General features: G+C 46.3%; 4 protein-coding genes across 4 annotated transcripts; 1 reads left to right on the top strand and 3 right to left on the bottom strand.

Moving 5' to 3' along the window:
* Positions 1–4: 4 nt before the first annotated feature.
* On the bottom strand, positions 5–1,827 carry LAJ45_10204 (uncharacterized protein; the record flags this gene model as incomplete). Its single annotated transcript, XM_046119732.1, has 6 exons — positions 5–23; positions 83–339; positions 398–633; positions 692–1,146; positions 1,472–1,605; positions 1,687–1,827. The coding sequence occupies 6 exons, from the start codon at positions 1,825–1,827 to the stop codon at positions 5–7; spliced, it is 1,242 nt and encodes a 413-aa protein (XP_045967031.1).
* Positions 1,828–3,019: 1,192 nt separating this feature from the next.
* Positions 3,020–3,760, top strand: LAJ45_10203 (uncharacterized protein; the record flags this gene model as incomplete). Its single annotated transcript, XM_046119731.1, has 1 exon — positions 3,020–3,760. One exon carries the CDS (start codon positions 3,020–3,022, stop codon positions 3,758–3,760), a length of 741 nt encoding a protein of 246 aa, XP_045967030.1.
* A 2,756-nt stretch (positions 3,761–6,516) lies between these two features.
* LAJ45_10202 (uncharacterized protein) lies at positions 6,517–10,767 on the bottom strand (the record flags this gene model as incomplete). Its single annotated transcript, XM_046119730.1, has 9 exons — positions 6,517–6,644; positions 6,698–7,785; positions 7,842–8,327; positions 8,472–8,542; positions 8,612–8,632; positions 8,746–9,155; positions 9,208–10,166; positions 10,341–10,438; positions 10,600–10,767. The coding sequence occupies 9 exons, from the start codon at positions 10,765–10,767 to the stop codon at positions 6,517–6,519; spliced, it is 3,429 nt and encodes a 1,142-aa protein (XP_045967029.1).
* A 2,598-nt stretch (positions 10,768–13,365) lies between these two features.
* On the bottom strand, positions 13,366–15,854 carry LAJ45_10201 (uncharacterized protein; the record flags this gene model as incomplete). Its single annotated transcript, XM_046119729.1, has 8 exons — positions 13,366–14,228; positions 14,316–14,793; positions 14,920–14,947; positions 15,052–15,193; positions 15,246–15,304; positions 15,481–15,633; positions 15,697–15,740; positions 15,837–15,854. The coding sequence occupies 8 exons, from the start codon at positions 15,852–15,854 to the stop codon at positions 13,366–13,368; spliced, it is 1,785 nt and encodes a 594-aa protein (XP_045967028.1).
* Positions 15,855–15,870: the final 16 nt, after the last annotated feature.

Below are 15,870 nucleotides of genomic sequence, written 5' to 3'. Positions count from 1 at the left end.
CGCTTTACTCCCTGTAGTAGTGTCTGTTTTCGAGTCAGTAAGCTAGATATTCAGATATAATAAGGGGAAGGGGGCTGCATACGTCTCCTCAAGTGTCCTGCCCTTCATGAAATCTGGCTCTGAACCACGGACGTAGATATCCTCAAACAAAATCTTGGGTGTGTTTTCTGGGAAGGGTGCCTCCTCGGCCTCCTTAACCTCCTTGTCAACCAACTGCTTGGCCTGCTTGTCAAGGGACTTAAGGTCCTCCTCAGAAACAATGCCCCACTCAAGGATCTTCTGCTTAAGACCCTGGATGGGGTCCTGAGTTGAACGCATGCGCTGAACCTCCTCACGGGTCTACATATTTTGTAAGCTAGGCTATTCCAACAATTCAAGACACACAAGGGGAACATACACGGTAGGTGGTACCGGGGTCAGACATGGAGTGTCCACCGTAACGGTATGTGACGAATTCCATAACCAGTGGCCCGTTACCGCTGGTGGTGTACTCCCTAGCCCAGGCACTCGCCTGCTTAACGGCAAGAACGTCCATTCCGTTAACCTTCAGACCAGGGATGTACTGTCCACGCTGGTAGTACTGGGTCAAAGCAGAACTCCTGTTTGCCGCAGTTCCCATTCCGTACTTGTTGTCTGCGATTTAATGTCAGAGACTAGGTTTAAGAAACAATGATAGTAGTAGAGGACGAACTCTCGCAAGCGAAAACAACTGGAATATCCCAAAGCTTGGCCATGTTGTAAGCCTCGAAAACTTGACCCTGGTTGGATGCACCGTCACCATAGAGGGCAAAGGTGGTGTTCTTTTTGTTCAAGTACTTCATGGCAAATCCGATACCAGCGCCTACAGGAACCTGAGCACCGACAATTCCGTTACCACCGTAGAAACCCTTGCAGAACATATGCATAGAGCCGCCCTTTCCGTAGGCAATCCCCTCTCGTCGCCCAAGAAGCTCTCCGATAATGCTCTTAACAGTCGCACCACGCATCAGGGCAAAACCGTGGCATCGGTAGGCAGTGATAACATGGTCCTCAGGGGTAAGGGCATGCTCCATACCGGCGGCGACAGCTTCTTGACCAGTGGACAAATGACAGAATCCACGGATCTTCTTCTCCTTGTAGAGCTTGTCGGCAGCCATCTCCATTCGTCTATAAAACCATGTTGTTAGTAAGCCTTCTTGGTATTGCAGCGTTGCCTTCAATGTTGGACCCGGGCATCCCAGCACATGCCCCTCGTAACAAAAGATAAACCCCCAACGGAAATTTACGATACTGGTGATGCCAGAATCGAAGTATACAGAGCTTATAAACTATCCACCATCGAGTAGGTGGATGAGTAGTATCATTTCTCCGTGAATTCCAAGCGTACAAGTCATCCACTAGCTGCGACAACGGGACCCCAGATAACAAAAACTCCTCACTACTAGGTACCCCGCCCACCACTTCATTTTCAGATGAAAACAATTGTACGTACCGAATAGTGACCATGTCCAAGTACATCTTCTTCAGGTCGTTCTTTGACACTTCCACCTCAGTACTAGGTCCCTCAATCTTGTAGCTCTCGAAGCTCTCTGGGGAGAGGTTGACGGTGAATTTCTTGTCATCTTCCTATTATCCAAAACCGCCAACAATTAGCCAATGAATTAAAAAGGCATTAAGAATCGCATTGAAAAGAAGTAAAATCCTCACAGCTGGAACAGCATCCTTATCCGCATGAGAAGAGGCGGCATCAGTGGTGACATTTCTTCTCAATGAAAACGAGTTTGCTGGGGCGTAGCAAGCCCGCAGAGGAGTGGCCAAACGGGCCGCCTTAACTGATCGTGCCAACATGATGTATAGTATTAGGGGATTGGGGGTATATTGGGAGAATGGGATGAAAGGAACTCAACAACGGATGAGGTGAGTTGAGGTGAAGGGTGAAAGAGGAGGAGATTGTCGCAGCGCGGATTCGGGGACGGGCTGTGGTTTCCTGCTCGAAAAATGTTGTTGGGCGGCGCTAGTCCCAGATTAGCCTTGTTTTCATCAGATAAGATAGGGGACCCGGTTTTCTCTCGCAACAAATCACTCGGTGAAGGTTGTGTTACGTGATTTATTCTCCGATTATTTCTACTCTACTCCAAAACGACCGCTAAGATAATCTTGGTCTTTCAGAATTTTTGTTAGGTTCCATTTCGTGCATTAGGTAGACCTTCTCTATCCATTACTGGCTTGGCGTCATTAGCATGAAGCTTGATCAAGAACGTTTACGCCGAGATAGCTCTAGTTTCCTCCTTGCATTATCAGTAATGAGAAGCAGATTCCCTTTTATACAGTGCGTAATACAAATACATGTAGTAGATCGAGTTACTACTGTTCATGCATTGGAAGTTCAGATCATATTGGATGGCCATGATTATTTGTGGTACCTTAACCTCGAACATGTTGTAGTGATGTGGAATGTTCTCATAGATTAACCAAACAATTTAGCTTGTGCATCGTTTCCTCCATATTGGATCTTTCGTTTGGTAGACCTGTGTTCCCTTGGACAGGATTGACCATTGGAATTAGTCATCAGCCGAGTGATATTCCATGATGGGTTTTTTCTGTGGCCAAGCTTGAGTGAAAATTTCAACTAGATACCCTTTAACGAAAGAGTTCTATCTTGAAGGGGCTCGCTTACCAGTATAAACCATGAATCTATGTATTTTGTTGTGGAAATGAAACGCATCTCGCCCTAACTTTCAAGTTTCGACATTTCATCCAGGGTAGCAATCAATTATTTAAAGCGATTCATCACTGCCTCGGCGTAGAGACTAAAGTTTTAAATAGTGAATCAAATTTTGTGTAAAGTTTTTAGTACATGTGGCTAGTAGGTGTAATTGCAAGATCTGGTGTTTTGGTTGCATTCTATCTTCAGCGGTCTTCAGCACAGCAGCCACCAGTTCATTGATGGCCCGTGAGCCCACCCTCTACACCCCCTGCACTCGGTCACCACAAAATCCTACATTCACTACAATTCCAATAATATAATAACTTGTTCAAAATGTCCAAACCAAACCAGTCTAAAAAATGTACTCCTACCCTCAACAAGCTCATAACTGATGAGGGTTTTCTTATTCTTTCCAATCTCTGCAAAGACCTTGAAACGAACAGCGACGAGTTTAAGAAGGAGTTCAAGCGCCTCCTCAAAGAGAAAAAGTTCCTTCAAGGCGGAGGTACTCTAGCATTCGGCCTCGACTACAAGTACACTTTTGCTCAGATCGACGGCGAAATGACCTCCCTTGGGCTCGGCGGATTGCGAAACTTTCTCAAGCCAATTGACAAAATACTCTACAACTTTATCGACTCCTGCGGACTCAAGCCGGAGTTCAAAATTGTTTACAGAATTCGGAACCATCCTAAAGTTGTTATACTCTCCAGCAACATCTCTCCCTTTCCTCTCGACCTCGACGGCCCAGTTTGGAAAAACATGAATGGTCTCGATTCTCTCCGTGCGGCCATCGATGGGATAGATGTCAAACTATCTAAAGGCACCCAGGTTCATGCAGGAGCGAAATTCGGATGGCTGAAGCCAATCGAACACATCAACAACAAGGCTGAATACTTGGAGAAAACCGGGGATAATCAGTACAGCATTTCCTCCATCTCCAGGTCTTATGTTCTGGTGGTGAGCTTACCGAAGTGGAGCGAAAGCCGTGGAATTGAACCAAAGGATGTTCATGCTACAAGGAAAAACGATGGAATTGAATCAAAGAGTGCTAATGAAACGAACGAAAGCTTTTAAAGAGTTTAATACTACGGAGCATAAAGATTGAGGCCAAGGGCGGGAGAACTGGTTATGTCATAAAGTTTTTGCGGGTCCACGCCGGTTTCAATGGTATGGAAATGTTGTGGAGTAGCCTGTTGCTTTCAACCTGTAATTTAACGAAAAGACTGTACTAAAAGGCCTGAACGAATATTTACATATAAACCTTAACGAATAATGAGTTATGAAAGTGCTACTCTACTCATATAAACCCCCAGGGCGGGGCGTCCCCTATTTTATCCCTAGCAATCATGTAAGCATATGTTCCGGGCCATTCGCGGATATGACAGATTCGTGAATGAACTTGACAAATTCGCGAACGGACTTGAGGTATTCGTGAATGAACTCCTAGGCTCATACATCTGTGACAGGACCAGTCTATTCACGAACAGCCTGGGGAAACTGTTGTTTTAATATCAACACCTGATAACTAATAATGATTTATATTAACCCCGACGACTACTACAATCACCAGAGACCTCTAAAAAAGACTAGCGACCCTAAATAATGATTTATATTAACCCCGACGACTACTACAATCACCAGAGACCTCTAAAAAAGACTAGCGACCCTAAATATCGAGTCTGGAATAATAATTAGCACCTTCAAGATCTTTAGCGAGCTTCAGTGACATCCTGTGGCCTCTATCAGCCTCAGGCACCTTTGCAAGCTCTTATTTGGGCCCTATGACCTCTAGTAAAGCCATATGGCCTCTGATAGAGCCCAGGCAATTCGGGTGTTGGTTCCAAGAGTCAATTTCACTACCTTTTGCCCAGTCCATTCGCCAACGGACCAGTCCGGTCCCGGGTGTACGGAGAAAGCAGTCCATTCACGAATTCGAGGTATCCGCCAGTGGCCCAGAACACATACACGGAATATATAGATGCTGTCAGGCCCAAAGTTTAGTGGTCATTCCTCCGTGTGGGTACATGTATTGTTGGGTGACAAAAAATTCTCGTGATCTTGCACGAAGACAACTATAACACCACGACCACAAAGGAATAAAAGAGATAGGTGTGTGATTAGAGAACTGAATATTTTATTAAACAGGCCTTTTGGGTATGAATCCCGATTACCGACTTTATGATTTAGTGTTGTTGGCAATTTCTGCTGGTTGCTATGCGAAAGTAATGAGAACTTTTGTCACCGACAATAGTCTTCCAGGTCCTACCGGGCAGCGCCCTACCAGCTCTCGCGAGATTAAGGCTACATATACGCAGATTACTTCTCCAATAGTCATTCTGTCACACAAAGCTACGGATACCGAAAACAGACGAAGGGATACAAAGGGCAATTAATGAATTAAACAAAAAAAAAAAAAAAAAAAAAAAGGGATACAAAGGGGAATATCAGATCGAGTGATGACACATGACGCAAAGAACCCCAAGCAGAGCTTAAGTTTTTTTTTTTTTTACCAAGGATGCTTGATAGAATATATTGTGTTTAGCGAAGCCATAGGTGTAAATCATATATAGAAGCTGGTACTTTGTAAAAGTGTTTGTTATATTTGATATTACTTAGTCAATCGCGTTTATCTTGGTGTTGACATTATCTAGCTAAGTCAGTCGGATTTTGATACATTCACGAGGCTTTAAATTGACGGTAAAAGATTACGACGCCACGATCGTGAACCTTTAGGCTCTGCTTGCTGTGGCATTCATTTAGGCGTCGCACCCTAGATACATATACACAAAAAGAAATCCGTGGCATCGTAGTGACATATCTTTTACCGTTAAACTAATGAATGGACTAGGCTACATGTATTGATGATAGCATCCACATGTAGTTAAATGCACATGTGGTTGGGTTAAAAAGTGCTTAGAAGGATTGTATGTTGGGTGTCATTAATTCGCGCCAAGTTGCTAAGCCTGTATCGGAGGGCACCTAAGTCTTTTGTTATGGAGAATAACTGGTTTCTACTCAAAGGTATTTCCTGGTGATTTCGTACCACTGGTAATCGTGTCTATTGAGGGAGGGTGGCATTTTATGTCACTCATATATTATCACTAGTAATTTTGAAGAGTGACCGCAGGTACAAATCAAGTGCTTTATCCAAATGACATCAGGTTTATAATAGACTGCCTATAACATCTAGTATCTACATCTCCTTTGTATACCTGAGGTCTGTCATCACCAACAGCATCAGACCCATATCCAAGTCACCCTCTCCATATTAAATTGTATACCAAGGAGAGTAAAAGGATAGCGGACGAGATGCTTGTACTATAATGTGTACAGCGGTGAAATATAGAGGTTGAGTGACCATGAGAGACAAAACAACCTAATGAGACAATTGAAATAAATCGAAAATGAAGACCAACAAAACGTGATGTCCTCCTACTAGTCCCGAGGAAGAAAAAGAAAAAAAAAGGAAAATCCCTAACACTCAAATGCGAGTAGGAGAAAGCAGAGACAAAGGAATAAGAAAGGATAATGTAGGGAGATAGAGAAAGAGAAGGAGGTGAATGAAAAACATAAATAACAAATCCCGCGCACCCAAACAAGAAAAAAGACATTAGCAACAGAAAGCAAACCCGGAAAAAAAAAATCGTAGGAAATATGCATCGGTAAAAGAAAAGGTCAAGCCAGCCACGAAGCATATATCATTAAGAAGAGAATACCGAACATCATTGTACAAAGAATATGATCGAGTACAGGCCATATACTGGAATATAAAAAACAAGTCCCGGTGATTTCGCGCCAAGACCTAGGCGATTGCCTTATCGCTTCTGTAATTAGGCCGCTTGCTGTGGTGTAGCTTGACTTTGTGCCTGTGAGGACTGGGCTTGTTCCTGTGATCGCTTTTTTGCCTCCATATCAGCTTTGGCCTTGGCAAGTCTCGCGAGCGCCGCCTGGATATCTGCTAACGGCACCACCTTTGTGGGGGTGGGTTTGGGTTGGGGAGGAGCTTCAGACCCTTGTTGGGGGGAGGATTTGGAGCTCCGGACGATGGTGCAGAAAGCGGATTATTTCCATTTAACTGTGGGGGAGTAACAGGCGCCGGCATGGGGACGGTGGTGACTTTGGCCGTGTTGGATAATGACTGATCGTCCTGTGGTTCAAATTTCAGCGGAGTTACGAGTTGAGGGTTTGGTGAAACATCGGCCTTTTGAATGATAGGCGATGTGACAATAATAGTATCCTCCATTGCGGCGATACTTGAAGCATTATCTTCGTGCGCATTTGAGGTATCCATTTCGGCTAAGCCTGATACCTGCGAAGGAATATCATTACTGAATATTCCGTGTGGCGACATCGATAGCGCGGCGGCAGCCATGTGTGCAGCCCTGCGTTGATCAACAGACTGAGCCATAAACTGCCCAGTAGCGGGCATATTTGTACCCATATCATGCGCATGCTGCATAGGAAAATCTACGGGTCTATAGACAGGAGGCCACAGTTGATGCTGCGGCAGCTGCCCTACCATTGGTGCAACGGGCGCACCATGGTAACCCTGGCTGGGCGGATGGTTGTACATAAACCTCCGCTGTTGAGCTTGGAGCTGTTGCTGGTAACGCTGCTCTGCCTGCTGCTGCGGCGAAAGTCCCTGAGAATAGCCCATATACCCACTAGCAGTGGCATTCTGCATGTGTGAGTTAAATGCGGCTGCCTTGGGTAGCGTTTGTCTTCTAGGCTTCGGTTTCCTCGAGGGAATAAGATTAGCAGCCTCGTTCGGAACACGCCTCCGCGGATCCTCTGAATATTTTGAAATGTATTCAGTTGACAACTCGCCGAGATAGTGCCAGAACGGTTTTGTGAAATCGACAGGCGCTTGATCCTCATTGAATGCTGGTCTCTCGACGACAAATTCAGCCCATTTTAACCCACTTGCGGGTTCGCCGAAACAATCATCAGTGTCAGGAATCTCCTTAGGAACTCTCCGAGTTGCGATTCCAGCTTGCTGGGGGGTAGGATTCAACGGCATCTCAGTAAGCGGTTCTGGTATGTTTATAGTTGAAGGATCTTGTGCAAGTATCCATTTCCACTCAATTTCGCAGATATCACTAAATTTTAATTCGTCAGCCTTATCGTAACTTTGATAGCTCAATGGAAAACAAACCCTTTTGGCAGGACCTGGATGAGAACCATTTCCTCACTACGTCTGTTCTCGATGACAACACCGGCAAATATTTCACCCTTGAGGAACTGCATTTGAATGACATCACCCTTGATTAGATGGCTCCCAAAAGACCTTATTAGCGGATCGTTCTCTAGATGTTCGATGTCTATATCCTTGGCTCGTTTAGGTCTGTGGAATCGGCATCGGAAGTCGATTTCGGTACGGGTATAATACTGGCCGTCCTCGCCGAAAACAGGCACATCAACCATATTGACAAGAACACCAGCAGCAGCCGCACACGTCGCGTGGTAGGCCCGAGTGCATTTTTTCGACGAGCACTGAAAGCAGGCGCCTTTTTTCGATCGGCAAAAGACGCACTTGAGATCGATGCGGGCCTTAGGGATTCCGTTGACATTCGCGACAACTTCCTTTTGAATGGAAGGGTCCCAGCTGAAAAATGTCTCGGGTGTGTAGATAGCGCACAGCCTAAGCAATACGCAAGGTTGTCAGCCACACGTCTTACGAAGCAAGCCAAGTGCGACGACCACGACAATAGTTGCAAGCCGTGCAATGTAGAGGATAAATAAATAGTAATAAAACCAAAACAGGCAAAATATGTTAGTAGCGTACCTGTGTGCGTTTTGACCATCATCTGTTGCTACCAATTCTTCGCTAGGAATATTATTCGGGCAAAGGATACACTACACAAAAGAGGAAAAAAGTCAACGCCAAATTACAACATCGAAATGGGTACATCGTCGGAAACCCACCGGCTCAGGCTCTTGAGGAGCCTTCGAAAATTTAAGTTTAAGCCTTTTGATCTTGATCGGCGCTTCCGACCCATCTTCCGGCGCTTTTCGTTTTCTAGGCTTACTTTTCAGTTTCGCCGTCTTGCCTTCTACACTTTCAGGGGGGTCGGAAGATCCATCGCCTCATCTTGATCCTCGTCATCCTCGTCATCATATCCTCCATAGTACTCAACTTCTTCGTACTCGTCCTCCGTGGATTCCCCTCTCAATTTCCGCTCAATTTCGGCCACATCGATCCATACCGAATCCTTGATACACTCGCATTTCTTTGCGGTGCGCCCATATTGCAGCCAAGATTCTGTCGCGAAATTAACACTTTCAGCGCAGTTATAGCCCATATTGTAGCCGGAGTGGTAGCCGTATGGGAAAGTTATAATAAACTCTCTCTGATGATGAACGACTTTGTTGACTTTGATACCGGCATTGGCAAGGAGTGATGGGGAGACGAGATAACTCTTGTGCCTCAAAAATTCTGTACACTTCTTCGAGTCGTTTGGCCAAGTCCCTGCTGGGTATTAGCGCGGGTTGAGATTCCTTACAATGGGGAGAAAGCTTACTCTTCATAACCTCTTCGAACTTGGCCTTATCGGACCTCGATATTGAGTACCACTGCTTTGGTGCGCCGAAGTGGATATAATTGATACTATAAAGATCCATATCCTCCAAATGCCACGCGAAAGTACTTCTCCACATCCCCAGGTATAGATATGCTGTGTTGACACCGGGGAGCTTCTTTCCTAGACAGTCAAGCAAGTTTTCAAGGTGGGCCACATTCCAAGATGTGGTCCTGTCATCAAATAAGCTGCCAGGCATATCGGCACCATACAGTGGGTTGCTGTAGGTCAATGTACGCCAGTAAGCCTTTTCAAGCTCTTCGCAACGTTCGGGCGTATATTCGTCCGCGTTGGTAATCCGGTAATCGAACCCCTCAAAAGCTTCGTCGTCAAGCATTGCTTGCTCAGCTTCCCTGGCCTTGGCGGTCTTCCTGACATACTTCTTCCGTTGCCTTGGTTGACGACCATGGCTGTCCGTCAAGGGCTCTGGTGTTCCATCGCCTCCATCAACATCAACGCCACTGATAGCGCTAACTCTAGGTTGACGTCCGTGAGAATCCGTAAGTACTTTTGGGCTTCCAGGTTCTTCCTCTTTCAGTTTTTCTGGCGGAGTGGGAAGATTTCGCTTTCTCGCGTTTGTAGGTCTAACTTCATCGTCGACATCTTCGTCCTTTTCTTTATCAGGGAGATCGGGAGCCACGGTAGATTTCCTTGAGGATCTGGTTCTGCGCCCAACAGTAACTTCTTTCGCGACCTGTCCTTTCCTTCTCTCACCGCGCCTTGCTGGGGGCTGATGTTCGGCACCCTCACAGAGCTGACGCCATTGCGGCAAGTTGTAGGTTCGTTGTTTCTCGACGTTCTCTTGGCGATATTCGCCTTGCATGCCGGCAATGTGTTGTACAATAGGGTTTTTGATGCGAATGTCTTTGACTTTTTCCTCAAGTGGAGCAAGAGTATCGTACCTGTTGCACAAGTAATTAGCATCATTGAGCACTTGGACCGCGCCCAAAAGGCGCAAGCCAAAGCGTGTCGCGATTTTTATCTCAAAGAAAATAAAATCGAGACGGGACCCAGGAGGGGAAAAAAAGGTGACGAGGAGAGTTTGGTTGTGTGGGAGGTTCAAGGTGATTGTTTACCATTCTTGTGGTGGAATAATCTTAACGATTCCAGACTTCATGCCGTAATGGTTGATCTTATCTACAAAGTCCTTGAACGAACTGAATTGATCCATTGTCTACCTTCCCCGTCAGCATTAAAGACCTACATAGTATAGCTATTGTCGCTTCATCTACACCCCGCAATGTTGACCTCCTTAGGCACCACCGAGCCCCACCGCGACGAGAGCCAAAAGGAAGCTAAAAGCCATGCAACAAAAGGATCGCGCAATAGACTCACCGGTTTAAACACCGGTATCCCGCCATCTTCGTAATAATGGTCCGGCTGGATCTCGTCTGCCTCCTGTGCTTCCTCTGGAGCGACCTCATAGTCATCACCGGGCTGCTTCTCGATCACCACCTGGAAATTGTGCCCCTCGCTTGCCATCGCCTGGGTAGCAGACGCCATCGGGATGACAGCGCCTCTTTTTTAATATTACTGATGGATAAAGTCGCGTGGAAGGGGATTGGTTGGAGGGGGGAGCGAGGAGGGGGAGGATTGTTGTGGTGGTTGTGGTGGGGGATGTGAATGGGTACAGGTAAAATATGTTGCGTCGTTCCAGAGATGCTGCTAGGTGGGCGAGAGAGGTAGAGAGAAGCAGCAGACAGTAGCGGTGAAGACGTGGTTGATGGGGTTACAGCAACAGAATGTATGAAGATGTATGCACCAACAGTATGGGGGAGTAGTAAGTATGTATGGTGGCGGCTGGTTGTGAAAAATACAGAAAGAAAGAAAGACAGGAATAAAATGATGCAGTTGCACAAGAAAAAGAGTTTCCGAGCAAGAGTTAACGACCGACGGATGAGGAACCGACCGCGAAGGGGGGGGGGGGGGGGAGGGGGGTTGTGGACCTGGACCTGGAACTTGGTCTTGGGATTTGAGGGGAGGGGGAGAGGAGACGAGAGGAAACAGAAATAGCGGAATAGCTTTTATCCTCTTTCGCCTGTTAAAATAGGTCAGTTGTGTGAAAGAGACGAGTTACCTACTCTAGAGTAGACTCGTAGATGACTACTAGGTAAAAATAGAGAGAGAGGTGTAACGAATGTAGTAGATGTGGTTAGGAGAATGGGAATAGGATCTCAGAGAGGGAACAATATCGATAAGAAAACAGCAAGCCCAGGCAGGAGGACAGGAGTGTCGCTGTCGATTAATGATGAGAGAATTCCTTTTTCACTCCTTTCACCCCCTTCCTCCTGTTCTTTTGCTTCTTGTTTTCCTATTGGCCTACTTTAACTTAGAAACTCCTCTTCCGTTTTTGTTTTTTCTTACGTCTCCCCAAACCTCACTGAAAGAACCCTCTCTCTCTCACATACGCTCACCTTCTTGTTCGCTGTGCTGCTGCGTTGCTTGCTTGCTTTTTTGCGACGGATCAGCAGAGAAATCGGAAGGTGCAGCTTAAGAAGAAGAAGAAGCGGGTAATCCTTGCAGCCCTTCTCTCTCTCACCTCTCTGCTTTTCTACCAGCCGGAAAACTACCCTTTGCCAAGGACATTTTCTGGGTTTACTAGCGTCTATCCAAATCCGGATGCCCGCAACAATTGCGCATGGATCGGCTTGCCCCCCACCACCACCATCGACCACACAGATGGGATTTCTGTTTGAACCTGTTCCTGACTGAGATGAAGGGAAGGGAAGGGGATGGGGAAGGGGAATGGAAAAGGGGGGGGGGGGGGGAAATGCTTGTTTGCTTCCCGTCCCTGTCCGTCCGTCCGCCCGCCGTCACTTGGCTGCTAGGCACCATACCATACCATATCGACCATACCCATACCCAGACCTACATGTACCCAGACATAAATACATCTAAGTACATAAATAACCAGGGCTGTCACAACCACACCCGTCAGGATTTGCAAGGTGTGTGACTGCAGCATGTAGACTGTTATCTGTCTGCAATTTGCACTTCTCCTCCTTGAGGCATTTCCTCCTTATCCCATTTTTTCTTTCCTTCTAGAAGATGGTTAGGATGTAGTAGATATGCGTCATTCATCCATCAATCAATCAATTAATCAACCAATCTAGCTACTTATCTCCGATCTACATGAGTACGTGCTGTGAAACCATTGATAACCAAAGTGCACCCCCCAGCCTGCGTACCTGGTTATTAGATCTCCCGCAAAATCTCTTAGCGAGAGCTTATCGAAGGAATCTCAGATCCGAGATCTGGCTGATGCAGTTGAAAGCCAACGGCGTGTCGTTGTAAGGTTCCACCTGGCAGGAGGCACGTGTGCAGGATCCTGTTCTCTTTTGAGATTAATCCCCCAGCATAAATGGGATAATATCTGACCTGTTATTGCCTCTATAACCTCTCCACTCAGAATCGATGGAGTTTACATACACTACAAACGACCATTCACCCATTTAATAGGTTTATTCATTACACACATTTTGCTAATACTGCTACATACAATCACTATGAGAAATACATACCTTTCCCTCAAACAATGAGATATCTTTGGCTGCACAGAGAACGCAGAAAGCTTGCCTGGAATAGGTAAATTGAATATGAAGTAAAATAAACACTATCATGATCAGTCATACCGTTATTTTTACTCATTAATCTGCCACATTTGACCATATTCTCAGAAAAACTCAAACACGAAAAGAAAGACGATTGCTTTGCCCCTGTTCAAAGACGCTTCAATGCGAAGGAAGAGGGCAAAATGCACATAGTCAGACAGATTTGGTAGATATAGAGGAAACAAATCAATAACACCCCATACCGTTCCGCCTTCCCAAACTACACCATAAGAAATTCGACCAGACACAAGCAGAATCAGAAATCAACTCCAAGCTCTTTTTAATTTTTTTCGGGTTAAGAAGACCGTTCCTAAATCAACTTTTTTGGATAGGGAATTTGCAATAGATTTGCTCTCGACACGCAAAATCGATATCAAACAAATAGTAGACATCAAACCCTGCAAAGAAGAAAATCAAACCAGGCAAAACGAAAAAACCTTGAAATCGTACAGTAAAGAAATTAAAAATACTCGCACTAAACTTTTAGTATCTAGGTAGAGATTGCAGCTGTTGGTTGTGGCTGTTGGTACTGCTGGCCGCCCTGGTGATTCTGGTGATCGCCGCGTCCCCTACCACGATACCCTCCACGGTTCTCGCCATCACCCCTCTCCCTGTTACCACGGTACCCACCTCTTCCGCGGTACTCACCATCACCTCTGGGGCGGAATTCACCGTCACCTCTGGGGCGGAATTCCCCGTCACCTCTACCACGGTACTCTCCACCACCACGGCCGCGATATTCACCTCCTCTATCGCCGCGGTGACCGCCTCGGCCGCGGTATCCTCCCCTAAAGTCCCCTCTCGGGCCTCCGCGGTGACCTCCACGTCCACGCCCTCCACGACGCTCAACGTTCTGGAACTCTTTGTTTTCTGGTGATGTTTCGGTGGTAGCTTCAGGGGTCTTGACTTCTTCATCGGCCCAGGATTTTGTATCCGCAGTGGGGACATCCCCGGCGGCGACGGGATCGGCGGTGACAGGGCCAGTGGTTTCAGCCGATGTCTCGTTCGGAACAACAGCTTCAGGGACCTCGGGAGTAGCCTCTACAGTTTCGACCGTCTTGGCCTCCTCGTTGGCAGCATCGTCTGCGGTAATGGACGCAGCTGGGACTGAGGTAGGCGCTTCAACTTCGCCGTTAGTGTATGTTTGTGGGGGAGGGACACCCTCCTCGACTTCAGGCTGAGCAATGTTGCCTGACGGATCTTCGTTATGAGAGTCCTCAGTAGGAAGCTGAGTATCAGCATTTATCTCTTCCGACTCGATCTTAACATCTTCATGCTCAGGCTCAAGCTCCTCGGTCGGTTCCTCCTCTCCCATAACTCTGAGATTGGCGGCGGTTTCCTTGATTTGGGAATCTGTAGGAAATATAGTCAGCAAAAAAATCTTTGGTAAGCGAAAAAAGGAAGTGGGTGGGATGAAGTCAAGGAATCGTAAAACCGTACAAGTGACGTCGAAATCATCGATTTTCTCATCAGATCCATTTGCAAGCTTCATGCACACGTCGACTGCGCTCTGATCACCACCATAAACTAGGACTAAGATCCTCTCGATAGCATCATCTTCTTGGTCGTTTCCACTCTTAGCTTGCCTCCTGTACCCAGCCAACCTCAAAAACCTAACCACAGTTAGGATCTTGGCGGTAGCCTCTTCAAGACCTTCCTGTCTTCCCTGCTCCCTGGCTTCGGCGACAGCTTTGGTGAACTTGGCTTCAGCCTCGGCCTTTTCCTCTTCAACACGCTTGTCCTCGGCCTCGGCAACCTTCTTCAAGGTATCGTGAATCTCGCTCAGTTCCTTGAATACAGCGGCGGTAATGGGCTTGCCAGCAATTTTACTACGCTCATCAGTATTGATGAGTTTAGAAATAGCTTGCTCTTCTTCGGTGAGATCCTTGATCTTGTCCTCAGATTTTTTGATGTTGTCCTATTATTTAGATGAAGTTAGTAGAGCTGTGAAGGAATGGGCTGGGGTTTTGTAGTGAGTATTGAGAGAGTATTGTCACAATGGGAGAGGCAGTAAATTCCAGGTGAAAGTAGTAAAAGAATATACCATCTTCTTGGTCTGTTTTCTAAGTCGCCTATGAGTTTAAATAATTAAAATTAGCCTTCCATTCATGAACTCAAGGTGTTTTCATCCTAGATTGCTACTAAAGAACCAGAGCGTATCAAGAATCAATCTTACTTTGAGACCTCCTTCATGTACTCTTTCTCCGCCTTCTCCGCCTTCTCTCCTCCCTGAGAGCCATTGGCACTCTCTGCAGGGACTTCTGGGGCAGGTGCTGCCGCAACATCATTGGAGCCCTCAGAAACAATAGACTTGGAAGCTGATTTCTTGGACTTGTGCTTAGAAGCCTTAGAGGCTGAGTTGGCTGTTACTTTGGTGGTCATTTCCTTGAGAATTCTCGTTTTCGAGAAAACAATTTAGCTGGGTGTTTCTACGTTCCACAGCAGTCAAGAGATTAGCGAATGGAAGGGGTGGAGGAGTTAAGGAGAGAAGAAAAAGAAAGAAAAATGCGGGGTTGATTGTGGTAAAACGCGGGGTGAGGTGCTTAGTGAAAGTGTAGTAGGCGAGATGAAAAGAACAGATTAGAGCAGGGGAGAGGTTACTTACTTGGACTTAGGAGATATGTTATTGTGGAGAGAAACTGGAGATGGGGGGTTGGTGGGGGGAAAGAAGGAAGAAGAAGGGAAGGAGAGCAGGAAGTTGCGGAGGCTCACCAGGCAACCGACCACCAGCTCATTCGTCACCTGCTCGGGAAGCCCACTAAAATCGTTTCTGCGAGTCACAGACCTTGCCTACTCTAATTGGTGTATTCTCAAGGAATACCTGTTTGGCAATTGTCGTGTGCCCAGCTTAAGATGCATCTCGACCTGTGCATCTCAATTGAACCTCATTATCACGAATTTAACACAAATTACATCTTATATTTCATAATGATAAAGAGTACATGTGTTATGTGTTTCTACCTTCAAAGTAGTTACCATTACATGTATGAATGTA

Source organism: Morchella importuna (assembly GCF_003444635.1).
Source record: "Morchella importuna strain M04M26 chromosome Unknown Morimp01GS043, whole genome shotgun sequence".
NCBI classification, from domain to species: Eukaryota; Fungi; Ascomycota; class Pezizomycetes; order Pezizales; family Morchellaceae; genus Morchella; species Morchella importuna.
The sequence above is the reverse complement of the archived record's forward strand: the minus strand, read 5'-3'. Positions and strand labels throughout refer to the sequence as shown.